Source organism: Enoplosus armatus, chromosome 22 (genome assembly GCF_043641665.1).
Source record: "Enoplosus armatus isolate fEnoArm2 chromosome 22, fEnoArm2.hap1, whole genome shotgun sequence".
Taxonomy (NCBI): domain Eukaryota; kingdom Metazoa; phylum Chordata; class Actinopteri; order Centrarchiformes; family Enoplosidae; genus Enoplosus; species Enoplosus armatus.
The window spans coordinates 4,040,125-4,055,737 of record NC_092201.1 but is presented as its reverse complement, the minus strand read 5'-3'; the positions used below and the strand labels follow the sequence as shown (position 1 = coordinate 4,055,737).

Here is a 15,613-nt window from a genome sequence, read left to right as displayed (position 1 = left end):
AAAATAATCCCGTTACTGGCTCCAAAGGACTGGACTCACTAGCAAACTGATGCGCATTGCTATTGGACGTGGCGAGGGTTGGACTCCAGCACCCCGCCGCCTGTTATTCCAACGCAGCGAGCGCGTCTGGCCAGTCGCTCCTCGTTGCGCGCTGGATATGGATCAGGACGCAGCGTGCCTCCCTGCTGTCTCCCGCGGACAGGCTGCACTCTGCGGCGCATAAAAAGGTGCCCAAATGAACCGCCTCCCTCCTGGCTCCTCCGGCGTGCAATGGCTTAACAGGAGAGACATGAGTGTCCGGAGGGAGGACAGCATCACCTTGTGCCAAAGGGCTCTCCAAATCGTTACGGAACTTTGTCTCACGGGACACGTAGACCGGGAGAAATGTTCGGATATATTTCCTCTGGAGAGCACCATACCAGGTAAAGGACACGCAGGTAAATGGAATAAAGTCTTTATTTTCTTTCCCCAATTCCCTCAATGAATCACTTTCGTTTGTTCCCTTGAAAGACAGAGAACGAGTAGTTGTAGCGTTTGGAGAAACTGAACACCAGCTCTCACTTGTTCAAACTTTATCACACCACTCAGTTTCCTGCATTTGATCGTGTTGAACTGTTGTGGAAGTGTTTCTCTACCTGTTACGCATCTTGCTGCAGCTCAGTCCAGACTGATGAAGCAGCAACAGGTGGAGACTAGACTGAGGTGGCCATCTGAGAGGAAATGATTATCCTGCCTTTCCATTGTCTTTCTTTCCATTTTTCCACTTTGCAATCTGGGGAATTTATTCAGTGTCAGTTTGATTAAAAAGCTGCATGTACAGGCTGCGTTAAGCAAACTTTGCATTTGAATATCAATAAGAACAGGACATGTCAGGAGCAGACGGGAGACCAAATTATTTTTTTCCCTCTTCAGTCACTGAACATGAGGTTTTATGACTTTATATTGTCCTGCTTTATGAAACAGGTGCATATGCTGCCCCCTCTTTCTTACAGCTTGCTTTTTCTCCCTTTTTCTCTTTCTCCCTTGCATGTTTGTCTGTCATATTTTGTCCCTCGCTTGCTTCTCCTTTCCTCTTTATGTGTCTGTCTTCCTCTATTGGTCTCTCCATGGTTACATGTAGACATCTCTATTAGTCTCCTTGCTGTGGTCGTGGGTTTCTGTGGCCTCGCCCTGTTGGTAGTCTCTCTCTTTGTCTTTTGGAAGCTGTGCTGGCCCATTTGGAGGAGCAAGGCTCTGTCAGCCCACGCCGAAAATGGCCTCCATGTGGGTTTCCCCGAGGCGCCTCCACCCAACTCCCCGCCGGTCACCGAGTGCAAAGTGGCGGAGGTGGAGAAGAAGTACCCGCTGGAAGTGAAGGTGAACGGTGGACGGAGCACCGTCAAGCTCCTGGAGGCGGCCATGAAGATCAGCCAGACGTCTCCGGACATCCCCGCCGAGGTGCAAACAGCCCTGAGGGAGAAGCTCAGCCAGCAGGCTAAGATTCAGAGGCAGACCACTGAGCCAACCTCCTCCTCCAGGTACCCTACATGAACCCACTGCAGTCACAACCCCTCCCTGTCTGCCTCTGCATTCAGGACATTATGATGACAATCTATTTTTACACATGTATCTAGTGCTCACAATTACAGTACAATGGCAGCATATTTTAACCCCACCCCCACCCATGCTGCAAAAGTGAAGCCTCCACAATGCAAAAACTGCCCTGACAGTTTGTGACAGTGTGGCCACTGTCCTTGAGGTGGTTTGGCACGTGTCATGTAGAGCATCAGGGACTAGGCGGTGACCTTGAAACGCTGTTGCACATGTTGAATTGTGTGTCTCTTGCTCTGTCTGACCAGAAATAAAAAAAAGTCTCCTCCTGCAGGCTCATCAGCCAGGGCTGCAGTATGTCTCTTTGCCTCAGTTCGAACCCTATAATCTCTTGTACATGCGAGTCAAGCTGCTATGATAATGGCGGGAAGCAACCCCAGTAATTAAACAACCAGCTCTTGCTTCTCTTTGTTTCCCAGCACTGTGTTTAAACTACAACGTCCAGAATTAGCACTGCTGTGGGGTGGGAGCTGTCATGGTGGACGGTTGGTTTCTGGTGAGACGCACCAGGCAGCTGTGCTCAGTTTCTCAGAGGAAGCCTTCATTGACAATTGCTTTGCTTTGTCGTTAGGCTCGTTAATTAAATTATATGGAGACCAAGGTCTTCATGAATTATACACCCACCAGGGAGGCAGAAAGGCCATGTTAAAGATTACAACGCCTACTGTCTCAATCCTTCCACCTACTCTTTTGACAGTGATTCCTGATTTTCACTGATTATTTTATCAAGTACTGACTGTTTGAAATAAATGATGGTCTTTCTAGTGATATTCTACGAGCTGTATCTACCAACAGGCCAATTAAGCCAGTGATTGGGCTGCAATTAATGATTATTTTCTTTAGCGATTAATCGTTTGGTGTATAAAATGTCAGAAAGTCAGTTCAGGCAGTTGAAACACCCAAAATATTTAGTTTACTAAAATGTAAGACGAGGAAAAGCAGAAGATCTGCACATTTGAGAAGCTGGAACCAGCAAATATTTGGCAATCAACAAATATGACTTATCTGATTATCAAAATAGTTACTTTAACTAACCATTTCAGCTCTAAATCATGGACAGCCAAGAGATGTTGGCCCTGCGTTGAAAGTACACAGTAGGGACATGATGTTCGTAAGTCCTAGCATGATTTTATCTGTCTACATAATCCATAACAAAAGTGTGTGTGTTGTAACTTTCTGAATTTTAGGAATGAGAAGAGGACAGGAAACGATGTCACTGAACCTCCAACTTCATGTTCATGATGACATTATCGGAAAAACAAAAATGGAATAGAAAGCAATAGATTGGGGGGTTTATCTCTGGTGTTAGTAGTGGATTTGGTGTAATCCCCAGTGGATTGAGTGTTTGTTATGGTTTAAAGAGGATTAAAAGTCAACAAGACAACCGCAAAACATGAGGTGTAAAGGCTAATAGTTACTATTATTCCAGTTAGTATTCAGTGTGTTGTGGTTGTATATCAGGCCATTTTTTCATTCCCTTTAAGGTTTGTACTGGCTCTTCTATGTTGTTTACAATACTTGAGTGTAGCATTTCATTTTCAGACGTGCTTCCCGTGCCATACCATTTGTGCCATGACTGTCAGATTACTGCGATTGTCTTACTGTCAGAAGGGAGGAGGGCCAGTTGCTAGGTGACAAGATTGCCGAGTCAATCACAGCTGTGGTTTTCTCGAAAGATGTAAGCCTCACAGAAATTTGCAGCATTCAAGGTAATTTGTATAAGAGCTTAAATGTGAATGCTGGAGATGTGTTTTCATTTTCTAAAAACTGTGGTCACTGGTGACCAAAATGAAGAAAACCTTTCAGTTTGGCCACTGGTGATTTTATTGTCTGGTACTTCTTTCAGGGCAAAACCAGCTGCGTTCAGCCAGAAAGAGCAGTATGTTCAATGTGTTCTTAGGTTGTCTACAAATTCAAGGTTATGGGGTCTTGTTTTTAGGCAAATTAAGCCACTTTACCCGGCTCAAAGGGACAACACATGTTTATCATATGATTGGCTAGGTCATTGTGAGCACTTTAAGCTATTACTTGCCAACGTGCATCAAGCACATTGAAATATATGCTTCAGATTCATTACTGGTAAGTGTTGTCTTGGCATACACCCATAGAGGGAGCTACAGCCACTTTAGGCCTCTGCTACTGCATCTCAGGTGAATATCAGGTGGTTGCTCAGTGAATATTAATGCTTCTGTACTAGACTTTTCTACCAGACTGTAATATGTCAAAACATGTTCCATGAGCACCACATTACTATGCATCATATAGTTCTCTCCTGACAAACCATTAGCGCCCATCATAACAAAGCCACTCATGCATAACACTGACACTTGAGACATTTACCAAATGCCCTTTACCCTTTTCAACAGGCACAATTCATTCCGGCGCCACCTGCCTCGTCAGATGAATGTCACCAGCGTTGACTTCAGCATGGACACAGCGCCTCTCCGCCAGTCCTCTACCGTGAGCATTGGAAGAATAAAACCTGAACTCTACAAGCAGAAATCTGTGGACTCAGAGGATGAGGCCAAAGAGCCCGTGGAGACTTGCGGAAAGCTCAGCTTCTCACTGTGTTATGACTACGAGGAGCAAGCTTTGGTAGTGAGAATCCTCAAGGCCTTGGACCTGCCTGCCAAAGACTTCACGGGCACCTCCGACCCGTACGTGAAGATCTACCTGCTACCGGAGAGGAAGAAGAAGTTCCAGACGCGAGTCCATCGCAAGAATCTGAACCCCACGTTTGACGAGACCTTCTCTTTCCCCGTGGCGTATGATGAGATTTGCAACCGCAAGCTGCACTTCAGCGTCTACGACTTTGACCGCTTCACCAGCCACGATATGATTGGCGAGGTGGTGGTGGACAACCTCTTTGAACTCTCTGATCTTTCCAGGGAGGCTGTAGTGTGGAAGGATATTCATGCAGCGACTACGGTGAGTTGGCGTTCACACTAACACACTGCCAAATCCTCACGTAGGCGGACATTGTTGCCATGTAGGAAACGCTGCACCAGACTTCTGTGTTATCACTGAGTTAAAAATAAAGTTAATGGGAACCGTTTGTAGGTTAACAATGAAGTATTGCACTGAATCACTTCTAAGAGCCTGAATTCATCAATGACATTCTCCAAAAGTGGCAGGTGGAACACATCGCATAATTAAAATGCTTTGGGAAATGCATTTCATCAGCCAAACTCCCACACACATTTTCAAGAAACTGCTGGGTATTCTACTGATGTAAATATAGCAACAAAATAAAATGATGAGATCACAAGATATATGAACTTTTTGTTGTTGTCAGCAACACTGTTCTCAAACTTTAAAATATTTACACAAACAGGGTGTACAGTTATAAAGCACTGTAGAAACTCTTTATGGTAATTTATCACAGAATGCATTTCACTCCGTTAACACTTCATCACAGTTTACTCAAGAACCTCTGCTTTATTTATGAATGTTTTCATTGTGATAAACACTGAGACATTGTTTTCAGGTTCACATTAGCTTCTGTAAGCTGTATTAATAGCAACAAAAGAACTATATATTCAGTTTGTAACACTGTGATCATTCGTAGTGTCTTGTATGTTAAATATGCCAGTTGAGTATAATTTGAGCCGCTCCTTAGCCTTGCTTGTGCAGTCCAGTCTGAAGATTATATTTACCTCTTATACAGTAACTGCAGGCCATAGATTAACCGGAAAACTTCCTCCTGTGAAGATACACCGGAGGGCAGCTTCAGTTACTTTGTGGACTTACAGGAGATTAAGGTGTTGGATGTGTCACTCTTAAAGTGTGTGTGTGAGAAAGAGAGCTTTTTTTGGTATATGTAGCATTTCCAAAAGTTTGTGGGCAGAAGTGGACAATTCCACCACTGATTTGACTGGAAAATCATCTTTCTATTCAGTGATACATTTTATTGATATTTACAGTCACAATTTATAAATTCATGTGCTTCTGTATTTATATAGATTACAATAATATGAACACTACTGCCACAAACCAGAAAAAGTAGTCTCAGATAAAACTGCTCAATTTGTGAGAAAAGCAGCCAACGCAGCATTGCTTTTCAATTCTCAAACAAAAACCCAATGTTGATCCGGTGGCAAGATATATCGTGTCGTTTTGCTGCTATAATTTCTTCTTTGCCCTCAACTGTGCATCCAAAGTGTGTTTGAAGCTAATATGAAGTTTTCTACATTACTAGAATAGAAATGTATAGTCAACTCATGACATGCTAGCCACTCTGCCATTGTCAGCTTTCTTGATGACTACCTGAAGCAAATACAGCTACCTTGGTCCCCATGTGACTGCAGCGATGTGCCTTTAATTACATTTGTTCCTACATGTGTCGCCTTCTGACGAACTGTGCTGTTGTAAACAAATCTCTAACAAATACAGTGTCTAGTATGAGTACGAGTACTTCCTAGTTTTAATAGACACACTAATATTTGTTTTGCTAGCTAGCAACAAAGACTTAAACAAGCTGAGCTGACTAAATGACGCTTATCAAAAATGTAACTAAGAGTCAACATCCATGCTAGCAGCTCTGTGAGGCTGTACTTATAGACCCAGTGGTGCTTTGAGCTAAATGCTAACATACTCACAATGACAATGTTAACATGTTGATGTTTGGCAGGTTTAATGCTTACATTGTTCAACATCTTAGTTGAGCATGTTAACATGCTAACATTTGCAAATTAGCACAAAACACAAGCTGAGGCTGATGGGAATGTCATTAGGTTTGCAGGTATTTGGTCAAAAACCAACGTTTTGGACAAATGGAAATTTTGACATGATGGTGGCCCCAGATGTATTCAGTCAGGGGACCATCAAAGTTATTCCAAATTATCCTGAGGAGAACATGAACCAAATTTCATGGCAGATTTATCGAAATATTTCTCTAAATACCAAAAATGTCAGCCTCATGGTGGCACTAGAGGAAAATTCAGGGGATTATCAAACTAAGTATGATTCATCCTCTGGTGACCATGAATGTCTGTACAAAATTCCATGGCAAACCATCCCATAGTTGTTGAGCTATTTCTGTTTGGACTAAAGTCGTGAACCAACCAACATTGCCATCCCTTAGTCTGGCATAGACCTATCTCCACACTTCAGAGAAAGGTCTAAATACAAACAAGCCAGAGCATTTTTCCCCTACCCCTCAATGATAATAGGTTGAGCAAAACAAATCACATTCGTCTTGGGCGGCGCTAAACCCAGGATGGAGCGACGGTGCCCTTGCAAAATGGTAACACGCAGATAGTGGAAGGGGAGGAGAATTCCTACTTATCCCAAAATTCAAATAATTCATTACAAATATTAAGAAAATAGTGACCTACAGCTGGCAGTTGAGAGAAGAGCTACAAATAATAAGAAGACCTTTTTTTATTTACTGACCTGTTACTGACCTTTGCTTTGGTATTGTGATTCACAGAATGTGCATTTGAAATGGACGAAACACATTCTGTTATCTTTATTTTTTTGTCCTCCAGGAGAGCGTTGACCTGGGAGAGATCATGTACTCGTTGTGCTACCTCCCCACAGCAGGGAGAATGACCCTAACAGTCATCAAATGCAGAAACCTCAAAGCCATGGACATCACAGGCTCTTCAGGTATACCCAATAGCAAATAAGATGTGGCTCACATCAAAAGCACAAGCTGAGCCATAAATCAAACTTAGCTGAAACGACACAGCAGGTGGCCACTTAAAATGGAAATGTGTAAGGGGGGCCAGTGAGAACAAATTATTGCGTAAGTTCTGTCAGAATAGGGCAATATACGTCTTAGTTTGTATTTTATACAAGCTTTTCCCTTTGCCCATCATCCCCTCATCCCATTTAACTAAAATTCCACCATGTATACAAATGAATAAATTGTTAAATGACAGTAAACATGTCTCCCAGACCCTTATGTGAAGGTTTACCTGATATGTGATGGACGGAGGTTAAAGAAGCGAAAAACAACCACCAAGAAAAGCACACTTAATCCAGCGTACAACGAGGCCATCATCTTTGACATTCCCCCGGAGAACGTGGAACAAGTCAGTCTGTCCATCATGGTGATGGATTATGATCGGTGAGTCAAACAGGCACTAGATGCTGTGTATACAGTACGTGCTAAAGTGCTAACTACAAGACAACACAGTTCACAGATGAGAAAAACGTTCACAGAAACTGACCGTTCAAACTAGTGTGTGCTTTACTGCTAACAGGGTTGGACACAATGAGGTGATTGGTGTGTGTCGCACCGGACCAGATGCTGAGGGTCTTGGACGGGATCACTGGAACGAGATGTTGGCTTACCCGCGGAAGCCCATCACACACTGGCACGCTCTGGGAGAGGTACAGACACTTTTTTTTTTATCCCAGACTCTGTTTTCCCCAAGTCTCAAAGAAGTCATATTTACAGAGCTTTCTAGAAGCTCCTGAATGCAACAATGACCAGAGCAGATGCTGTGCTTTGCAGTGCAAGGCAACAACACGTCAGGTGATCCCAGCTCTGTCTAGTTGACCTTCTTCCCTCATTTCCTTCATGGAGATTACATTATTTTTGCTCTTCGGTTTTCTTATTTAAACAACAAAATCCAGCAATGTAACCTGTATTTATTTTGAATATTAGAAAACACTGGAACATTTTATGAAAAAACATATAAATAATGCAGAAATGTAAAGCCATTTGCAAACATTCTTTCACAGTTACCATTTACTTTTTAAAAGTATTTATAGGTTTTGAGGGACCCTGGCTGATCTGCAACTTTTACTCTTCAACTTTTGATACATGGGGACATACAAATCCGGGTAAAAATTATTTTAGTCCCATCTACTCTTTCTAAAATGTATGGGTATTATTCTGGAGGTTTATTAGCCATCTTGCCGAAAGTCCGATGAGAAGATCGACATTAATTTCATCTCTGTGCGTTCAATAAAGAGATAGAAAATGTGTTTTGCGGGGGAAACAGCTAGCCTTGGTACTCCATTACTGTCTTGCTTACATGATGCATGTGTGTCTTTTACTCACATAGAAATTAAAAACAGATAAATAGTGGTTTAATGAGCAGTTACTTTACACAATGGAGCTTTTTCTGGACCAACACGGCATCTCAGAAGTCATGCCCTCATAGAGAAGCTGTAGACAAAACCCAGCTGACTCTTGGATGCTTTGGCGTCTAGTTTGCTAGCCAATAAGATACCATGTGTAACTACTGTAAGACAGTTTTACAGTTGCTAGAAGGCGTTTCATTTCTTTTTGACAGAGGCTAACTGTCTCCCCCCTGTTAATGTAATTTCACATTTTACATGTTATCAATGTTTCTTCCTCTTTTGCCACACCCACTCCCCATCTGACGAATAGGAAAATACAGGTGATTACCCATTTTCAGTGGTAAAACTACTTTATATGCTTTGGTAAAAACTGTGATCACAGGCAAAGACCGAGAAAGGCATGTCCTATGTAGCTATTGTCAAAACATTGTCCTGTAATAAACACTCATTGCATAAGGAGATGGAAACAGTCAACTTGAATTGTGTTTATTATTCTTGTATCTATTCTCGGGGATACTTTGTGTTGTAAAACATGCATTACATACAATAGTAACATTATAAATAACAGGCAGGAAGCACCATAAGTAATCCTACAACAACACTCCAGGTACAGCCAATGAAACAGCTAGGACAGGGCACCAATGGAAGGTCAGCTCACAAATTCAATAGGGTGGTGTGTGAGGTTCAAAATGCATACAGAGAGGAGGATTTTGCTGTAGGAGTGGTTTCACAGGTGTCTAACAATGTTTTGATAGTTTCGTAAGTTTGTGAAGGTGAAAATCCCACTTGGGAATCAAAGCTGTCTTATCCTACTTTTATCTTTTTACCCATTGTGCACAATGCTGGAATCCGTTGTAACCGCCTTGAACCAAAGCTGGCTCCAGCCACTGCGCTCCTGAAAGAAGCAAAACCTTTTACAGCCAACGTTCACGCCTACAGGGGGCGTGGGATTCATCCTCAAAGGGTAGATTTTGTGTGCCATATCTTTAAGACTGCACACAGACTTTAAGACCACATATTGATTGATGGCATACAAATCAAATGCAGAGTTAAACTTGTCTGAGATAAAAAAAAAAAGGTTAAAAAGGCTACAACCGATGTGGATGATGTGCAAATGCATGCCAGACTTTGTCAAATAAAGTAAAAGAAATATAATCACGATATAGTTTTATTTTCTTGCTGCATCCCCTGTGTGATGATCTGGCTCTCCTGTTTAATGTGACTTATTACCTATTGCCTATGATCACAGTACATCCTGAGTACTAGAGTAATAACCTGCTTAGTTACCACAAAAGGACAGCAACGCCTCTATAATGTGCTGTGTTTTGTGATATTTTACCTTGCAGTGGCCTGGAAGAGCAGCAAGCTTTGAGAGTCAAGGTTCGTGTCCTTCGCCCAAACCTCCACAGACACCTTGATGATCACAGGTAGAACGATAACATCACCTCTGTGAGAAACAGACGTTTGGTTAGTTGTGTTGCCTACGGGTCTCTTGTGAGCATGTTGTATGAAAATTGGATTCATTTTGACATTTTTTCTTATATGTTTATAAAAACAAGGTGTGTGTGTGTGTGTGTTGAAATTGTTTTTATTCATTCATTTAAACTCCAGTTCTTAAAGTGCTCTACAGAGCTGGCTATGCACAGCGCTCACTGTCACTCAAGAGTTTGTTTTTCATACATCTGCTTTGAAATTCTCAGAAAGGCTGTATTTGCCAAACAGTTACACAGACCACATGAATGGTAGGCCTCACTGCAAGCTGTATCAACCTTTTCAATATTTTTTCTGGCCCAAGAGCTCTTTAGTGAGTTAGCATTTTACTTTGAAATGCCACAAAGTTAAAGGGCTACGCTGCTCAATGCCATGAAAACATTTGCTTGATAAAAAAACAGTCAATAAATCCAGTGAGTTTTGATCCAGGTTTTGGTAGAAGAATGCAGGTAATCGAGCATCCACAAGGGCTGGGTAAATCTCTCTGAAAATTCATCAGTGACAACTCACAGTAAAACCGGCCATTAACCAGCTGTTGTTACTTGCAGATATTAGAAAAGTCAACAGGGCTCTCAGATTTAGAGAAACTGTAGCAGACAAATGTAGCAAACATGTACAGAGAGTCAAACAACAGTCAAATCAAAGTGTCTTTGAAATAACTTTCAATAAATTTGTTTCCAAACACCTGGCAAGACATTAAATATATTTATTTTTGTACACACCAGATCGAATTCAGAACATAATTGCGAATTGAATTGAGACATATAGAAATTAGTGAGACTAATCCTCTATAACTTTAATAAATATAATCAAACTGTTGTTTACAATGCAAACACCCCTCATGTTGAAATAAGTGAAGCAACGCTAATGAACAACGGTACGTTGGTTGATATTTCAGCTCCACATTCTACTTTACAAATTGGTTGTAAAAAGGAAAATGGATGATCTGCATTCATTAAGAATGCTGTGCTAAATATATGGAGTAAATAGTGTCCAATCATAGCTTAGCAATCATAACTAGGCACAGCAGGCCTGTCAAGCTTTGGTTTCTTCTTTTTAACCCTCTCCAAAATGGAAAATACAAGACCAAACATGTAAGGAATGGATTAAACAGTGTGTTTATCTGCTCTAACTTAAGCTGCAAACATTAGCATGTCTAGCAATTAGCACATCGACTGCACAGTATTTCCAACTTGGTGGTTACTTTCCTGCCGAATTGGATCTGGGGAAGTTTCACCTACCCCAGCCAAACCTGTTATCTGAGATAGAGTTACATTCGCCAAACACATTACAAAGTCCTCGTCCTAAAAACCTTTTCTCTCGTAAAGTTAAAAGTCAAACATACAGTTTGAAAAACAGTGAAGTATAAATCTAATGTAATCTGTCTCGCTTCTCCAAGTACAGGTATGTAAACTAAACAGCTAAACAGGGTTATGTTACAATGAAATAGTCTGATCGTACATTTTTCCATATCATACTCATAATACTAGGATCATCATCTGGTGAGGATGCTGAGTTTTTGCCTGGGACATGCGTCTTTTAGCACAATATCATGTATGTAGCCATCAGGTTCATTCAGTTTAAAACAAGTCAGTTTGACACAAACCAAGTCACGAAGCTAACGTTAGCTTAATTAGTTAGCTAGCTACAGCTGATAAAATCTGCTAGCGCCAGATGTCAGATGAATTTGAAGGTCACCAGCTAGAAATGAGAGGCTGCTTTTGTCAACTTCTGTCTGAAATAAAAGACAGACTGTTTAGAAAATGACTGCGTATTTCGAGTGGAGTAAATCTGCCACCATTGTCATTGTAAACTGCATGATGTGCCGTGTGAAAATGGAAAGCTTGACAGGCATAGCAACAGTAACTAATGGGGGGCGGAGAATCTCAATTTAACCAAAACAACTTTTCCTCACCAGTTACAAATTCAGGGAATTATAATCCATAAAAAAAGGACACAAAAATTTGCAAATGTTATGTATATTTTTTTTCATTAAGCCATATGAAATTCAGTTCAATGGATCTAACACAGAACATTGACTCAGCTTCTCCTTATATGTGAGTAATAAGAAACTAATAAGAATCCAACATAGCAAATAGAAAAAGGCTATGTACTGTTATCTAACTTGCACATGCATATAATGATGCTTTTACCCCCCCCCCCCCCCCACCCCCACCCACGCTGTCCTTAATATTAAAAAGAAATATTTTTTCTTGTAGCATGCCTCTAACCACTTTAAAAACACACCTATTGAAGGAAAATGTAAGAAATGAACATGTTATAGTATTTCAAATTTCAAACTTTGTGTTTACATTTGTATATATTCTTGTCCATGGCACTGTTTGTACATATTGAAAAGTGAAATTTAAGAAGTTGTCGTAAAAACTTATGGAAATAGAGACATCACAATGTATTTCTATTGTTTGGTGATAATTTGAACAGCTCAGACTTGTAATTGAGTGAAATTTATTCACGTTCTGTAATATTTGTGAACAATTAGTCAAACTGGAGACCCAGTGAAGCCAACTTATCAAGTTATTCCATGTTTAGGAGTTTAGAGCTTTGAGATGTAACTGTTTGCATATTGGTTGAATCTATATTGAGCAAGAACAACTGCAACTACTGTCATGATGTGTACAGTTTGTGATAACTTTTGTAACAATTTAAAGTAAACATTTGGAATATGATTTATTGTATCTGTTTCATATGTATTTTAACAAAATAAATAAAAAACGAAGAGTCACAGCGTCTCTGTCTTTGTCTGGGAAGGTTTAATTCATGTTTAATAACAGCATGCACCTTTGCTATAAACTTAGTATATTCTACATTAAGTTTTCCCTGCTAGCCTTTGTTCCATTAGCTTCTCTAACTTTAGGACTGAAACATGTTCATTGGGTTTTCTGTCCAAATTCCAACCTACAGGGATATCTACTCGTGTACGAGCTTGTCATCGCTGGACGCATTTGCTCCCCCGACCGAACCTAATTCAACTGCGGCAAATTTATCTCAAAGCTGTGTACCGCCGCTCCAAGAGCAAGATAAACAAACACAGGAGAAACATGCACAGGGTCTAGAGGAAATGACAGAAAAACACAAATTGGCCACAACTAATATCACACATATAACAGCACACACACACACACACACACACACACACACACACACACACACACACAGCGTGAGTGTGTTGTTAGCTAGCCCCACTCCAGCGGTCAAAATAGTACAAATAAAGCGAGGTGAAAATTCACTTCACATTCAGTCTGTGAGTGATAACAGTGTGTCCCCTTGCTGAACACCAGTCTCCTAAGTAGTGGACAGAAGTCACACACACACACACACACACACACACACACACACACACACACACTGTCAATCACTACAGTCAGTTTAATAATAGTTGTCACACATACTAGGTTTTTCTTGTGCTGCTTTTTTCTTTGAGTGTTGCCTGACGCAGTCTATTGTTGGTGGCTTCTCAACATGCTGTCAAGACAATAATTAGAATAACTTTTCCCTTTCACTGGAGCGGAGAGCAAGACTTCACTTATATATCAAAAGCGACTTTGATTCTTTAAGAGTCTACAGTGTGGCATTAAATAGTATAAAGAACATTTCTTCTTGGCTTTTTCCAGTGTTTTATTTTATAGCCATTACAAGTAGGATGCCTCGTTCAACCACTGCTAACGCAAATATGTTAGATGTTAGATAACCACTCCACTGAGTTTGTGAAATGCTTTTAAGACCCTTAAGAAAAAATAAACAAAGCTAGTCAAATAGATGGTTCCCTCTTTCTCATCCTCCATCCGTTTGATGGTGAAACATGAAGAGAACATTTTGATCTCTCGTGCAGCGTGACACGCAGCACAACTTCCTTTTGATCCGCAATATTAGATAGAAACAGACAAAAGAGGGATGTTGCATTAGTTTCCCTGGCAATGAAAGCTGCCCACTCACTGAACGCTAAACCCATATTTAGAGTGGAGTTGTATCCTTAGTTGGAAAGGCCTAATAGCTCCATGTGGTGATGCATATGATTAAAGCCTTGTCGTTTCCTGAATGCTTATTTGAGCTGGGTATTTAACACCACTGCACTAAGAAGACTTAGGAGGAGATTGGACTGGCCTCGTGACTAGCGTCAACAATGCACCTGCAGGATTAGTCATTATTTGGGGGAAATTATCCATCCCTGTTACAAACTGTCAACACAGAAGATGTAAAATAAAGAAGCGAGCTTCTTTCAAATTCTGCTCTTTGAAGAAGACATATCGTGATTTGGTTAATGGCACCTTGTAAGACCTTTAATTAGCCATCACTAGCTTATCAAAGAGCCTCAGTGATGCCAGCATGATAAAACCCTAATTTCTCCATTTCATTTAATCAAAAATATTCAATACTCTGCATATCAGATTTGTTCTTAAATATTAATTAAGTCATGTTATCTTATCTGTCTGGTATTATGCATGCCTGTATTTAACACATTTCTCAGACAGTGACAATTCACATCTGAAGATATCGATGTGCACAGACAGGTCTGACTTATTAAAGCTCGAGGTTTTTCATGCCGAGTTGGGTACAGAGGGTCAGAGGTCAACTCATTAATGGCGAGGTAGTGGGGCTGGTTCTATTCTAAGAACAATTACAGTTAAAGGGGTAAATGGACAGACAGTTATGTAATGCCACCACCCATTACAGCCTAACGGCAGATTTTATGGCCTCATGTTTCTCCATAAAAAAAAAGTCATGGCTCTCGGGCAAGTGTTCATGCCTCTGGTAGGAGCTGGATTACATAATTCAAATATGAAATTTATGATGTTAAAGATTTCCAGCAAATATGCAAATTATGTATGATTATAGTATTAGATAGGATTCCACCGCAGTCATGGAAAGCATGAATACAAAGACACATGCAAATTTTCAATTCTCCAGAGAGATGAAGCTTTCTGAAATACTGTCTCGATAGGTCATCTTCATGGAGTGAATGTAAATCCCCCGACATCCTGGAACATCTGTGGCGAGTCAGACGCAGCCTCGTGGTTGATTAATGATCAGAAGCTCGTTTACATCTCGACGCTGAGCTGACATTAACAGTCCTCTCTTGCCTTGGTATGGAGGGTGACTGAGTTGAGAGGTTGGGTTTTGCCTGGAGGGGTTATTTGATCTTATTTGATTTCGTCAGGTGTTTCAGGATGTTCAGCTGTGGCTGAAGAATTCAAGGTTGAATATGTCTCCAGTTGCATACTTGTCTTTTCTCTTGAAGTCGTCATCTGTAATCTTCAGAATAAAACACCCAGCGAGCATCTTGTTTAAATAATAGTGAGTACAACGTGTTCAAGCATTTAAAATATCAAGAGAACAAAACTTAAAGCGTCAGGAGCTGTTAAGTGTTGAGTGCCGCTGCTGGAATCAGCCATCACCATCTGTAGCAGAGAGGAGATGAAAGGTTGCAAAGCTTGTTTTATAAGGCATTAGACAGAGGTGACACGGAAGGGGAACG

General features: G+C 40.9%; 1 protein-coding gene across 3 annotated transcripts; it reads left to right on the top strand.

Annotated features, from left to right (window-relative positions):
• The first annotated feature begins 235 nt into the window (after positions 1 to 235).
• Positions 236 to 10,046, top strand: syt10 (synaptotagmin X). 3 transcript variants are annotated; one of them, XM_070928761.1, is made up of 7 exons: positions 236 to 437; positions 1,121 to 1,517; positions 3,957 to 4,518; positions 7,080 to 7,200; positions 7,492 to 7,663; positions 7,800 to 7,929; positions 9,975 to 10,046. In XM_070928761.1, exons 1-7 carry the CDS (start codon positions 236 to 238, stop codon positions 10,044 to 10,046), a joined length of 1,656 nt encoding a protein of 551 aa, XP_070784862.1. The 3 variants fall into 3 exon arrangements, with proteins under 3 accessions (XP_070784862.1, XP_070784861.1, XP_070784863.1); XM_070928760.1 differs by having other exon boundaries at positions 7,800 to 7,949; positions 9,968 to 10,046; XM_070928762.1 differs by having other exon boundaries at positions 263 to 422.
• The last annotated feature ends 5,567 nt before the right edge of the window (positions 10,047 to 15,613 follow it).

Bases quoted from the DNA above. Each gene is read 5' to 3' on its own strand.
- syt10 (XM_070928760.1), top strand. From the start codon at position 236: ATGAACCGCCTCCCTCCTGGCTCCTCCGGCGTGCAATGGCTTAACAGG. The intron at 7,201-7,491 runs GTATACCCAATA...CATGTCTCCCAG, and splicing joins GGACATCACAGGCTCTTCAG to ACCCTTATGTGAAGGTTTAC. The intron at 7,950-9,967 runs ATCCCAGACTCT...GTGATATTTTAC, and splicing joins GTACAGACACTTTTTTTTTT to CTTGCAGTGGCCTGGAAGAG.